This window comes from Canis aureus, chromosome 23, assembly GCF_053574225.1.
Source record: "Canis aureus isolate CA01 chromosome 23, VMU_Caureus_v.1.0, whole genome shotgun sequence".
NCBI classification, from domain to species: domain Eukaryota; kingdom Metazoa; phylum Chordata; class Mammalia; order Carnivora; family Canidae; genus Canis; species Canis aureus.
In genome coordinates, this window is record NC_135633.1 from 15,584,106 (window position 1) to 15,598,654 (window position 14,549).

At 54.5% G+C, this 14,549-nt stretch overlaps 1 protein-coding gene across 13 annotated transcripts in view; it reads right to left on the minus strand.

The window, feature by feature from the left end:
- MICAL2 (microtubule associated monooxygenase, calponin and LIM domain containing 2) overlaps positions 1–14,549 on the minus strand; it is a 222,762-nt gene that overhangs the window by 84,825 nt on the left and 123,388 nt on the right. For 5 of the 13 annotated variants that reach the window (XM_077866454.1, XM_077866451.1, XM_077866449.1 and 2 more), the window contains 5 exons: positions 14,363–14,425; positions 9,457–9,564; positions 8,031–8,217; positions 6,821–6,909; positions 5,495–5,597 (listed from right to left, as the gene is read on the minus strand). In XM_077866454.1, coding sequence (XP_077722580.1) covers positions 5,495–5,597; positions 6,821–6,909; positions 8,031–8,217; positions 9,457–9,564; positions 14,363–14,425 — 550 coding nt within the window. Of the gene's footprint in view, positions 1–1,432; positions 5,598–6,820; positions 6,910–8,030; positions 8,218–9,456; positions 9,565–14,362; positions 14,426–14,549 lie in introns of those variants that run through there. The other 8 variants (XM_077866461.1, XM_077866457.1, XM_077866455.1 and 5 more) reach the window with 6 other exon arrangements.

The window sequence follows — 14,549 nt, forward strand, 5'->3', positions numbered from 1 at the left end:
ATCTCCAAGGATTGGGAGGACCAGCACGATTATTATGAAGTTTCTCAAACTCTGTGCCTGTGGAGCTCGTCATTCACAAAGCCCTCTTGGAGCTACTGTTCCTTGCCACACTTTGGAAAATGTTGCTTTAACCCAGCTTCGAATCGGAAAATCAAAACAAAACTATAAGCTCCATGACAGTAGGGACTTTTGTCTGTTTTACCCCCTGCTCTATTCCCAGCGCACCATAGACACTCAGTAAATATTAGTTAAGTAAATAGGTGAGTGTATGTACAAATAAAACAAATCAAATCTGGTACACGATAACCAAGATACATACATTCCAAGATGCAGGGAGGGGCAGGGCCTTTGTGTGGTTTGCTGCTGCATCCCTAGGACTTCGAATATGTCCAAGGTATGGTGTGTGTTCAACAAACACTTGAACAGATGAATAAATAAAGGAATGAATCATTTGCCCAACCTAGCTCCTGACTTAAGTCCCTAACACCCTTCCTTTTACGGAAGAGAAAGAATAGCTCACCTGGGTAAGAGTACTTGACCCCAGGCAGCTTGGAAAGCAGTTCCAGGAGCCAGCAGCTGAGCTCAGAGGCCCAGAGCCCCAGAAATGCCCCTCAGGGGAGGTTCATCTCAGCATCAGAAGCCCTGCTACATCCAGCCTGGTGATGGCAGGCATCCCATCCTAGGGAGGTTGAGGACCAGACTTCCTTGGCACTGTCCAGATTAGCCAAGTGAGACTCTGAATCCTTCCCTTAAGGGGAAGCCAGCCTTGAATTGGCTCACAGCCTGCCATGGGTTCTGTCTTCAGAATGGCTCTGTGGGCAGAGCCTTGCAGCCTTAGACACTGAGTGGCCCTGGGGCTTTGGCCCTGGAGGTCTCTTAGGATCACAAAAGGCTCTCCATCTGGATCAGCACATCTGCCATGTTCACTGCCATTCTGAACCCAACGTCCGATACCATCCGATACTCCTTACCTTTCACCTCTCACTCAGCTGGACCAACATAAGACTTACTTGCAAGAATAACCTTTGTTACTTAGGAACCTAAATTAGTGAATGGTTCCTAAGTAAAGCTCGCCAACAGGTCCATGGTTTGGGGTGGGGAGAAGTGAGCAGAGGAGCTGTTAAAACAGTCTGTTTCCAACAGCTCAGGTGACACTGACTCTTACCCAGCTATGCCCAGAATCTACACAGAAAAGTACCATGAATTTTCAAGAAAGAGACCCCAAAGCCTGGCCCAGGAGCATTGGTGACCTTTTCCAAATATTACCCCTGGGTAATATTTCCTTTCAGAGTTGCCCAGCGCAGCCCCAGAGCGTCCCGTGTCACCACAAGTGCAGGTCCCGCCAGCAGTTTAGGGAAGACTTCCCCTAAACCAGCCCCTGTGTTTGAGATTGGAGCAGCTTCCATGGCAAAGAAGAGAGGAAACAATGAGCTTTATAAAGAACCATATTTATTTTCATTTACAGCATCAAATACCATAAATAAAGCTAAACATCGTTTGCTGTGTGCAAAATACAGGGGGGTTCCATGTGGCACTGTAAATGACTACCAAAGGTCACAGACATGCGTTGCGATGAGATGGGGTGGGAGAGGCTAGCTAAAGAGAAGGCTGAGAGGGAAGGAGGGCCCTCTCTGGTTGACATTCTCTAAAGGGAGGGAGACTCTGCAAGAGAAGACAAGACAAGAGCGATGACTTGGTACTGGCTAGAATCTGCCCCAGTGCAGTGAGCAATGCAGCATGCAGGGCCGTGCAGACAGGCCGAGAGGTGAACGTGGCTCTGGGCCGCATGCAGGACAGACGCCACCTTCAGCCTGAGACCCTGAGGCCTGGCCCACAACAGTTCTACTGTACTGGGCACCGTGTTTCTCTTTAAAAGCGCTCTGAACATCCTGCTGCCGCAGGTAATGAGTCAGTGGACAAATGTGTTTTGAGCAGAGCCATGGGGGGCATCGACACTGGCTGCTCCAGGCCTGGGCTGAGCTGAGTCATATCTCAAAGCCATCACCGGCCTGTGACAACGATTGCTCCAACCGAAGCGTCTGCATCATCTGGGGCTTTATGAGCCAAGAACAAGAAGAGCCATAGCAAAGCCCTTGTGTCTAGAGTACAGGCTGCGCTAGGGAAAGGATTTGCCAGGAAAACTGTGATTGGGTGTTCAAAAGACAAAGCATGAGTCAAGCTTATGATGAGTCAAGCCTGGGAGCATTTTCTTTGTTTTTTTTTTTTTTTTTTTTAATCTTTCTCAGAAGAGTCACCCATGGTTCTGATCAATAATCTTTAGACTAGAACCCATGCTCCCATGCATGTACTTTTTCAGAGGCTACTAGACAGAAGTTCTTTCCAAAGGTGAACAGAGCCCTCTCTAGCGTCCTGTCTCACAGCTGGGGGTGACCGTCCCAGGAAGGTAAGTGGCTTCGCGACGGGAAAGGCACGTGCATGCAGGCCGCGCAGGGGGCCGAAGGGAGGCAGGCCATGCAGCTGGTGTGGACCGGGCTGCCGGCTCAGAGGCAAGTAGAATCAACCATGGCTTTTGAGCGGAACGCCACCCCACAGCGTCAACCCACCATGCCATGGAATGAGTCCATTAGTCTGCCGGATATTCACAGTTAGCACAACCCGTACGGCGGCGGGGAGGACGGGGCACGGAAAGCAGGTTAGGCGTTAGTACCACTCTCTGAAAATGGGCAAGAAAACCAGTCACCTCAGAGCAGAAGTGTGTCAGCCAAGAAGTGGGTGTAGCACTGGAAGGCTGAAACGAACTGGTGGCCACAGTGTAAGGTTGGAAAGAGAGAGACAGAGAGGAGAATTTAGTCTGGCGGGGGAAAAAAAGGAAAAAGACTGGTAACACAAAAGGCACAGCAGTTGAAGGTGAGGCAACCATTAATGAAAGAGAAACTTCTCCAAACTACTCACTGCTTGCTCGGCACAGATGAACCCTTCTGGTGGTGCCCACCTGCTTCTACGCCGGAGTGGATCCGTGTGGTTGGCCCATGCCAGGGCTCCCCTGCGGTCCCCTCGGGGCTACACGCATCCTCAGGACCACCCCTCCTCCCCGTCCCCCTTATCGCTTTGCCCCAGTTTTACTCTGGTGTCTCACACTCATTCTCCAATGTTCTGCGGAGGCCGAGAGGCGTCTGCCTCTCGGAATCCACCATGCGTGTGGGGCCCACCCACCAGAAAGGTTCAAAGCCTCAGAGCATACTAACATCTCAGGCTTCTGACAGGCACATCCTGTCTCTCCAGAGTCATTCAAACCAGTCTCTTTCTGGCCGTAAATGACATTCTCAGAGTCTACCTCTGGCTTCGAGGAGCATTCCACAGAGCACCTCAGCCCGCCCTGAGCTGAAGACAAGAGCGGTGACACGGCTGTGCATGTGTTCACATTATGACCTCGAGAATAATCCTTTTTAGAGTCAAGCAGAGCATGACCCAAGGGCTCCCCCACCATGCCGAATATTAAAATCCCAGAAAAAATTTGGAAAAACCCAACACGAGTCATCAGACCGACAACGGTTCCAACGAGGGCAGAGGTGCCAGTTCCCGTGGACTTGGCCACAGCCATGCCCCTGTTTTATCCAAGGACCTCAAGGAAGCGTGTGTAGAAATGCCTCTGCCCTTCTTCCTGCCCTATAGAACTTGTCATGTCCAAGCTCTCCAGCGCCCTGGCTTCTAAAACTCACCAGGTTCCATTCTTACTTGATCTAGAAGGAGATCTCTAGTGTAACGACTGCAGAGAGCACTCTCCGGCCTGGCCAACTCTAGATCTTCTGGGCGAGACGGGAGGCCTCTCCCTAGCAGCCTCTCCGTTGTTCGGCCAGACCCAGCAGCCGTGCCAAGTGCAGGCAGAGCGGAGAGGGGGGAGCTGAGGCCTCCTCCGCAAGCCCAGAGTCCAGAACACAGGTAGGCCCAGGGCCCGCTTCTGCCCTTAACAGGGCCTATTCCTTTTGTATCCGTCAACAGCTTCCACTCCCAGCCTCCCCTGCCGTCCAGACACAGGAGGCCAGACACATTCCTTTGCTAGGACAGTGGGAAAACAAATGGTTTCTGGCTGTTTCCACCTAATATGCATGGCGGCCCGAGTGGCTGAGCACTGGAAGCCGTGCTCACCCGGGAGGTCATGCTTCCCAGAAATCACACACCCTGAGGTGCTAACAAATGGCCTCAGTCCCAAAGCACCCTCCAAGAGGGCGGGTTCCTCCCTCGGCCTGATCTTTATGGACCCTGAGTGGCCATGGCTCAGTCTGCAGCCTGGGCTGAGGACCTGAGAGGGGGGCCCCCCCCAGGAGGGGCAGGGTGGGCACGGCTCCTGATCAGAGCCACAGGTCCTCTCCGGAGATGCACCAGCTCTCTGGAGCTCCTTGAGGTCAGGTGCCAAGGGGCTGCCCGAGGGGTGCTCACTGGTGGCAAGGACAAAGTATGTTTGTAGCAATCTGCTTGAAGCCCAATGTCATTTGGCTGTCATCTGGTATGAGGAGGAAAAACCCTGAAGCTACTATTTTACATCCAAACAATGGTGCAAAACAGTCCCCCTCCCTCTGGGAGGGCCCGTGACAGCCAACTACACGCCGCCATGTGCTTCTGTAAGGCTTAATTCTCCTCTGATCTACTCTTTTCTTCTAAACTGATTATGCTTTCGGGTTCAAAACACTGTCCCCTGTTGACAAGTGGCATCAGGGTACATACATCAAAAGGCACTGGTCAGGACAAGGTGGCACACTCACTTCGGTTTATGAAAAAAAAAAAAAAAAAGAAAAAGCCCAAATCATTAATGTCGCAGGCAGTGACCAGGACAATGGACTGCAACGTGGAAGGGACTTGTAATACCAGTTATAAACTTCAAACCGTGTTTAGAAAAATTGACACTCGTAGAAAAAAAAAATGCTTTCTCTTGGCTTATGAAAAGTTAAAAACTGAAATGTAAACCTAGATATATGGCTCGCTTTGGTATAAAAGAAGTACAAAGCTATATCGATATAAAAAAGACAAACCATCCTTCATGTCATGCTGGCCCCAGCACCAGGAGCAGATGCTCCCCCCTGACAGAGTCAGGCGCAGGGGGCCAGCGTGCACCTCTTTGGCTTTGAGCGAATGGGTTACAGAACGCTAGGCCTCCTGGCCAGAGCCCCGGCTAGGCTAACTGCAAACACACTGCCGTCTAAACTGGAAATGGGAGGGCGCTCTCCGGGGCGGGTGGCATTTCACTGGAGCTTGACCGGGAAGCATCTGAGCACCCAGTTGCGGATGGTCTCGAGGGACTCCTCAGACTCCCGGTACATGGAAGCCAGGACCTCGAAGAACACCCAGAGGAGGGGCAGCCCGAGGCTCAGGAGCTCGTAAGTGTAGCAGTAGTTGTAAGCATTGTCCCTGAAATGAAGGCCTGCGGCGCGCAGGAGTCCCCGAATCCAGTTAAGCAGGCTCCGGGGAACGTGAAGCAGGCCCCAGGGCAGCCTGAGAGGCCAGCTCAGCGCCTTCCTAAAGAAGGAATTGGTGATACCTGGAGGGCTGCCTGCAGGAGTGCCAATGGCAGCGGCTGCGCAAGAACTTTCCACGGGAGTGTCTCGCCGAGGGGCCTCTTGCTCTTTCCACGTTCCCTCCTCCTGGGAGAGGGAACAAAGGGAGGGCATTTAGTCCACGACTCTCACAGAGCACCTTCCGATGAAGCAGACGGGGAGGGCCAGTGCAAACTGACCATGGTGGTCCCTGCCTTTCCCAGCGAGCCCGCCCAAATAGTCTCAGCCCCCAAGCACTGCTTGCTGAAGGGGCGCTGGATATGGGGCCAGCGTGACCACAGGCTTAACAGGCCTACAAAACACAAACGCCCTTTCAAAAAAAAACAAAACCCGCACGTCCTTTTGACTCCGAAATCCTATTTCTTATGCTCTGTCCTCAGTAAATAATTTGAAATGGGGACAAAGATGTGCATACAAAGATATTCGCTGGGGAAAGAGTCGTAAGGTAAAAATGTGACACAACATGAACACCCAACCACATGGGACTTGTTAAACAAATCATCGACCATCTTTTACAGGCATCAGAAATGATGCTCTGAAAGAATTTCTAATGTTACAGGGAACGGTTCCTGATATGCTTCTTAGTCTATAAAAAGGAGGATATGAAAGTGCAGCGGTAGGATTCCAGCTGGTTAAAATACGATCATACGGGGAAATGTCACAAAATGTTAGTTATGAGTTTCTCAGAATAGAGTGGTGACGGATGATTTAACTTTCTTTACATTCTTTCATTTACCCATTTTTCTACGTTAGGCCTAGGTTACTGGTATAATCCAAAAAGAGTGTGGGTCCTTGTGGGGGGGGGGGTGAGGTTCTGTGAATCAAGCGGTAGAGAAGGTCCTTGCTAAGAGCCACCAGAGGTGATGCTATCACCATACACTCAGCGGGCTATCACTTTGTTGAACCCGGGGCAAGAACCTAGGGAAAGGTAGGACCCACGGGACGTACCCCTGCATACACTGTAGTCACGTGGGGCCCGGGCATGGGGGACCCTGTAGTTTCCACAGAGCTGGGCATACAGTCCCATCGCTGGGACACGAGAAAGCTCTCCCGAGCTGCTCCAGAGAAGCCAGCCCCCTGCTCACCGGGGAGCCGGCATCCAGAATGGGATAAACCCGGAGGCCGGCAGAACAGGCTAAGGCAGAGGGACCCTCCACTCCGCAGAGTACACACTTTCCTCTTCATCTGTGGGTCGCAGTCCCTCCAGGGTCAGACACAGAAACTCTGGCCTGACTTGGCGGGGCCCTCGAAAACTGCCTCCCATCCGGGGACCTTCCCTGTATCACCAGCACTTTCGAGACAAAGCATACCTCTCTCTGTTGCTTCAACTCTGCTCGTCTCTTCCTTTGCTGACTGTTGGTCTTACAGTGAATGAAATGAGGCTTGCAGAAAAACTTGCCTGTAAAAGGAACACACACACATGCACACACGGGTTTTCTCCTATAAATGAGAGCAGTGGGACCCGGCCAATGTCTGCCCCTGTCTAGGGCAGAGAAGGCCAATAGCGGGAGTAAGCCCAGGAGGCCTCGAACTTGGGTCTCTGTCGCCTGTCCTAAAGAAGCCGCGTTGAGATGAGGTCTCAGGACCCTTCGCTGCCTCAGAGGCAGGCTGTAGCCTTGGGGGGTGGGGGTGGGATGCCAGGGACGGGGCTGAGGCCCTCAGATAGTCCCCAAGGCAAACCGAGGCCAAGTCCCTTCCCAAGGCCAGCTGCCAGGCTGCAAAATGGGCAGCTCTGAATGTCAGCACCGTTTCCAGGTCCCGATCCTTCCTGGGGCTCCTGGGGGTGGGAGAGGCTCGAAGCAGATGGCAGGAGTGATGGGGAGGAAAAGACCCAGGTGAGGCACACCCTGGGCCACTGGCCACAGCCCAGGACCATTGGGCGCCTTCCAGAGAAGCCTTCTTCGTTCACTGCTACAGCAGTAATCTCAGGGACGGTAACAACCGTAAAACAGGAAAAACCTACGCGGGACGCACAGTATAGCGGGCTCCCGTGAATTAACCCACGCGAGCAATCTCGCAACAACCTTAGGAGCTAAGACCTGTGATTATCCTCCTCTTACAGATGAGGTAACGGAGGGACCAGGAGGTTAGGTAACAGGCCCGCGGTTACGTGGGTTTACGGTGCATCCTGGCAGGTGCTTCTCGGGGGTGGGGGTGGGGGGGTGGCTGTTATTACCGTGACGTTTGCGATACTCCCTTTGTAAATAACATTAATATATCATCATTTATTGAACCCTGGTCACAAGCCAGGTGTGGTGCTGAGTGTGTGACAACGCTACAGAGGTTGGATTTTCTCGACCACACGGGGCCACGGGAGGTGGGGAGACTGGCCGAGGACGCGTATGTCAAGCGCTCGGTACACAGCAGGTGCCGCCGCGGGCACGTAGCAGGTGCCCACAGCACCCCGGGCCCCCCCAGAGGTGCCCCCTCCTCTCTCTAGCAGGATCTTCCCACTCCTGGGGAAGCGCAGGGCGTCCCAGAGCCACCAGGGTCGAGCGCTGGGCCGGCCCCAGGGGTTACCTTCGTCGCCGTCGAAGGCATAGGCGGCCAGGCGCAAGGTGGTGGCGCAGGCGCTGCAGCGGAAACACTCTCGGTGGAAGAAGTGGCCCTCGGCGCTCAGCCGCTCCATCACGTACACGCGCTTCTTGCAGAAGTAGCAGGTGTCGCTGCCGCCCAGGTTCAGGGGAAAGACTTTGCGCATGGATTCCTGGGGGCACGGGGTGGCGGGAGAGAAGCGCCGGCGTTAGGGCTGACACGGGCTCTCGCCACGTGAGGCCGGGACTCCCGGGAATTCCGGCCTCGATCGTGGGGACCTCCTGGGCTCCTGTTTGCTGCTCATGTCACTGCGGGCACCGCAGCAGAGAGCGAGGGGTGGGAGGACAGCTCCCTCTGCAGACCCCGTCCCCCTCGGGCTGCTGCTAATTTTGCTCCCAGGCAGGCCAGCTGGCGAGTGGGGGGGGCAGTGGGGGGCGCAGGTCCTCCCCAGGCGGCCAGCTCGGGTTTTGGGTGGGGGCGGGGTCTCCCCATCTGACATGGTGGGCACCCCTCACCAACATGCCTGCCCAGCGACCTGTCTCCAGGAATCCACCCCAGGGACGAAGTGCTGCCCAGGCCTAGGGTGAGGTCCCCGAAAGAACACCTCCACACCCCAGTCCTCCTGCAATGACTTAGGCCAGGCAAAGAAAGCCTGTGGCATCCAAACGGCTCAAGAGAACTGCAGCACTAGGGGTGGTAGAAAGGGAGGTGGGTGGGGGATGGGGTGACTGGGTGACGGGCACTGGGGGGGCACTTGATGGGATGAGCACTGGGTGTTATGCTATTTGTTGGCAAATTGAACACCAATAAAAAATAAATTTATATATATAAAAAAAAGAGAACTGCAGGAAAGGGAGAGGCGGTGCCCTCTAGCCCCCGTGGGGCTGCCAGGCAAATTCCTAAGTGCGAGGGAGGAGGGCGAGGGCCAGGCAGCGGGTGTTCCTGGGGGGCTCTGGGGGGACGTGTCAAAAGGTTACCAAGAGAAGCGTCCGGTCAAATGGCTGGTGATGGCAGCAGGCAGCCTTGTTTGGAGAAAGGAGAATTCAGAGGGAAGGGTATCTCTCTGTCGCTGGATTCTCAGCCCAGTGCAAAAGGGCCACTTTGGACGCCCAGGGCCAATGGTAAGGGATGCCTCACTAAGCCAGGGGCCTGCCCGGCCTTTTCAATGTGCTTTTCAGAGCCCCGGACAGCAGGTGAGAGGCTCTGTCTCGTGCAATGACCCATAGGGGAGCCGAGTGGGGTTTGTCGTTCAGAAAACGCAGCCCCCCCACCCCCGTCTAACCTCGGCTCTGGTCTACCCCATTCTCACGCCTCCTGTCCACAAGAAGGGGCCCTCGGGTGGGCCAGGCCATCCTCTCTGGGAGACCAGAGCCGGTGTCTGCGGGTACAGGCTGAGGGGTGTGGTCCTTACCAGGTCTGGAGAGGTGGCCTGGGTCTTAGGTCTGTGATCATTCATGTACAGATTGACCAGGACTTCAGCTGCAGCCCCTATTCCGCTGGACACTTTCCCTACCGTCAGCTACCCAAGAGCAGAGGTAGAGGAGACAGAGACAAAGGTAGAGGCCAGTTAGCACCAGAAGGAAAGCTCAAACAGGCTGGATGTGGGACAGGGCTCCACACCCACATGCAAACAGCACCCGACGTCCCAGGAGAGGCCAAACCAGCCTGGAGCGGGCGGCAGGCACTCTGGAGATGGAGAGAAGGACAGAAATGGAACCCCGGGGCCTGGGTGAGCCGGGTGACTTGTACAACTAGCTCCATGGGCGCGCAAGGCCTTCGGGATTCGCGTCGAGTTTCTTGGTTCACAGATGGGGTAAGTGAATCCCAGAGAGAGGAAGGGATCTATCCCAGGCCACTTAGCAAATACACGCACGATTCAGAACTCTTCTCAGGTCTCCTGACCCGCAGCCCGGGTGCTCGCACACCCTAAGGAACCAGGACCTCACCAACAGACAGCTGACCGGCAGCCACCCTCCCATAGAGATCCCTCCTCTTTGGAGGGCTGCGAGCTGCTGCTTCAGCTGCTTCTTGAGCAGGACTGCTGTACCCCCACCCCCCGGACCGGGAGGAAGGGTTGGGACCCCAGCTCCACCGTGAACCAGTTCTGGGGCGAGGCACAAAACTCTCAACTTCTGAGCTCAGTTTCCTTACTTAGTAGGATGGGGAAAATAATGCCTGCCTTTCTGATGAGTGGTAAGAACTGAGGGAAAGAATGGGTGTTCAAGTGCCTGGCGCTTGGCGGGGCTAGGCCAGGATGAGCTGGGCTCCTCCCTCCCCGCTTCCTGAGTGCAGCAGGTCCCAGCTTGCCTTGCAGCCCCCACGTCCCTGGGGAGCAATGGTGCTGTCTGACCTGAGCCCCCCAGGCCTACAGAAGCAGGGACTGGAATGGGAGCGAGGAGGCAACAGGATGGGTGCTCCACCGCGCGCTCTGGGCAGCAGTGGCCAGAGGCCCCGGGCTGGTGCTGGCAGGTCAGCTCCACGTGGGCCCTGGGCACCACTGCCTGGCCAGTGGCAGGTGCCTGTGCTCCAGAGGGCATGACGGCCACACACACCTTTGAGTGCCCGGATCCCCATCCATGGGTCTTGGAGCCAGGGCAGGGGTGGAGCTGACAGCCCAAGCAGACGCTGCACAATCACACGGACACCCCCGGCAAACCCCACCTGCTCCCCCTTTCCCACCGGCTCTGAAAGGCCATCCCCGGGAAACCACCGCCGTCTCCTCTTCAGGGAGGCAAATGCCACAGTAAGAGATGCTGTAAGCACCATCTCTGGTTGCAGGATCCCGGAGGAAGGCAGGCTCCAGACCCTTCCCAGGCTTTGACTCCAGCTTCTGGGAGGTGCAGCCAGAGAGAAGAGGGGCACAGGCCGGTAGCCGTCGCCAACAGCAAACAACAGTGATGTGCGTGGTTGAAGGAAGGCCCTCGGTCTAAACCCAGGGCTGCTCCTGGGAGGCCGCATCTAATCTCCTACGAAAGCCTCAACTATAAAGCAGGAAGTTCGGAGGACTGCACAGTGACGGCAGCAGCCCCCCAGCGCCCGGTAGCAGGGCCCAGCCTCAGAACCTGAGACCAGCAACAGTGCAGCCACTGCAAGGGGGAAGGAGAGGGAAGGACGCCAAGCAGGCTGGGGACAATGACCAGCCCCGGGAGGCTCCTGCTCCCTTTCTCATTAAGGAAGCCCTGACCCTCACAGCCAGTTGGGAACAGTCACCCCTACCACGTGTGGGGCTCCTGGGGCTTGTGGCAGGCCGCAGGCCCTGCAAGCAGGGGGTCTGACCCCACGGCTCAGACAGCTGGGAGCTCCTCAGACTTCACGAAGTCTGTCCCCTTCCTGGGAGCAGTAGCTGCCAAGGCAGTCACCCCAGACCCACTTCACCTCCTGAGCTCCCCCAGTCTGGGAGAGATGAGGATTCTGCTCCCAAGCACACTCTCGGCCATTCACAAATGCCAAGAAACCTGGCTCCTGTTTCTAGGAAAGATTCAGGCGCACGGGCTCAGGACAACAAGCCACTGTTTGCCGGATGTTCCACCCCCAGTGGGACCCCCCACACCCCAGGCCCCTTTCTACAAAGGGGTTGTAGAATACCCAGTATTTTTTGGGTTTATATCAAAACAAAGAAGGGAGGGATGACAGGAGGTCAGATTTACCTCCCTGCCCACACTGCCCTTGTGTGGCTGTCTCCAGTGGCCCAGTGTGTGAACCGGCTCCAAGGCGCTCTCCCAGAAAGACTCCATGGTGATGCCATGATACCCACACGCAATTATTGCTTCCCTTGAGTTAGCAGAGATTGGACTATACTTTCCAGGCTTTAAACACAAGTCCCTAATGGGACCTTATTAACCACTTAGCTAATAAGCACTTTGTGCTGCTGAGCATTTATGCAATCCTGACTCAAGGAGCAATTACAGAAGCATGCCGAGGGCTGTAAGGTTGCTGGCAGGTGTCACCAGACCCATCTGTGCAGTCATGGGCTTGCTCAGTTACTCTGGCAGGACAGGGCACTGCCCAGGTCACCTGGCCAGGTAATCTAGGATGAAGACAAAGCCTGGTCTTTCAATATGAGGCAAAAAACCTCCTTCTCCCAGTTGCAAACACAGCCCAGCCCACTACAGCAGCTTCCCTAAGAATAACAAAAGCACCCTTAAGGAGAGCTTGGGAATCCCATGTGCCCTTCCCCACCTGATGGAAACCAATCCAGAGTCACCACTGGCCAATACCAAGAAGTGGACTGGACTAACTGGAGAGGTCACAGGGAGACCAGGTGATGGAGAACTCATCTCAAGTTGTGATGGGGGGGCCCCCTGAAGCCCACCTCAAAGACCAGTGTGGGGGCAGACATTGCCCTGAGGATTATGGGTTCTCTTCTGTTTCTTATCAACAGGATGCCTTATTGGCTCAGCAGAGTGAAGACTTGACCAGCCAGACATGTGCTAGCTCACTTCTCCTCAAACTGTCAGTGGTAAATGACCAGATTTTGCTTTTAAAAAAAAATCTCTAATCTGTTGTGACCTGGTATTTCTGGACATAACAAAAGTGAATTATTGGCAATAGGATCACGCGCTTGGATGCGTGGCAATGTCGGATTGCTCTATGAGTGTCTAATGCTCACTCTCACTTGCTGTGCTCATTGGGTCACAGACCAGTACCTGCCCGTGGACCACACATTGAGTAGCACTGCTCTACACAACCAGGGAATTACCAGACTCCTGGTAATTATCTTGGGATCCTAAGATAGAGATCAATTTGTAGAGAAACTTCCAGAAAACTCATCCTAGTGTTGACCTCAGAATGAGATCCAGAGGTTCTCAACAAGGAGATTCATGCCCTGAAAGGCAGGCCATATATGTTCCTGCGGAGGGCTGGTCAGGAGGAGAGTTTATAGTTTGGGTGAGTTTGTTCAAATGGAAGGATTTGGCCAAAAATGATCCTATCCCAGTCACTAGTTTTTTAAAGAACTGGTTATTCTGGAGGGCTGTGGGGCTGCTTTTGCAAACCTTTATGTGTCTCTCAATATTCTTATAATTTTGAAGAATTGGAGTATTTCTTATTACCTTCTTCCCCCTTTTGAATTCTAATTATTTTTTAGTTAATTAGAACAAGCTGGAACGGCTGGACATTTCTGGCGGGCCATTATCTCCCATTACATTTGATTAATCTCACATCCACCATTTCCCTCTGTGAGCCTCAGCTTCCTTATCTGTAAAATGGGGGGAGACCATTGCCATCCTTGCAGGGCTGCAAAAAAGGGTCACCAGGGAATCCAGGCCACACCTCGCATGGTACAGGGCTCCCAAGAAGCACTTTGCAGATAGTGAGTCCAAAGCACCACCATTGGTGTAGCTTTCTAGGACTTCTTTTCTCCTGAGATGGCCTTCACTCTGGGAAACTCTGGGTTCCTCGGGTTCCCTCCTCTGCACAAATAAGAACAATACGGCCCACTCCGGATGAGCACACCAGCTTCTCTTTGATGAGTCAGCTCAGATTCAAACACGGTGACATATCTGTTGTCACCAGAACCATCCCCAGAGTCTGTGGAAGATGGCTGGACCCCCACCATGAGGCCCTCTTGAGGCAATCCTGGCTCTGAGCTCAGAACATGACAGTCAGTCCCTGGCTACGTGTGAAGGAGCCTTTCTCGCCCAGCTCCGAGCTGACCCATCTCCCTTCTGGTTTGCACTCCCTGATGTCATAACTGGGTCTTACTCATCCATATACTCCGGGCACAGGGTATTTGCTCTGAATGAGGGAGGAAGCAGGTCCCTGGGCCCACCTGGATCCCCCCTCAGGCCTGGAACTCAGCCAAGAATACCAGGTATGTCCAGGCTTTGCTCCACCACAGAGCTGGGCCACCTGGCCTGCCGCGAACATCATGAAGCCCATGCAGCTTGGGCAGGGTAAGGCGAGCCTCAAAGCTGAGAGCTCACAGGAAGGGGAAGCTTCGAAGGCAGGGCCAGGGGGAGTCTCTTGGGCCCATTCGGGCTGACACTCCACTCTGAGGAGTCCCTATGGAAGAAACATTGGAGGATAGGCTGTGGGCCTGGGTGCCCAGTGATACGCTCAGGGCAAGAGCGAGAGAGGGCAACGATTAAAACGACCCCGTTTGAGGGGGTCCAGAAATGACATCCTCAGAGCTGAGACTCGGGCAGGCCTTTGGGGCTGTGACCTCCCCGTGGGCGCCCACGTCTGCAACCTGCATCCCCTGGTGCCAGACACCGTGCTGTGATCATAAGTGTGTGGCCCACACAGCCTTGCGAGGTGGGTCTCATAATCCCCCTTCGTAGATGGGGCAGCTGAGGTTCAGAGAGGCTCTAACTCACCTGAGGCCGCACTGTTCTTAAGTGGCTGGGATGGAAATGGAAACCTGAAGGTGACTTCTTTGCCTTTAGGAAGAGAGGAATCAACATGCATTTCAGGTAAAAGATCTCTCCTGGAATTCTCTTCCGCTGGGGAAAGAGCGCACGTTGACTGGACACCTCTGGCATTCCACATTTACCAGGTCATTGC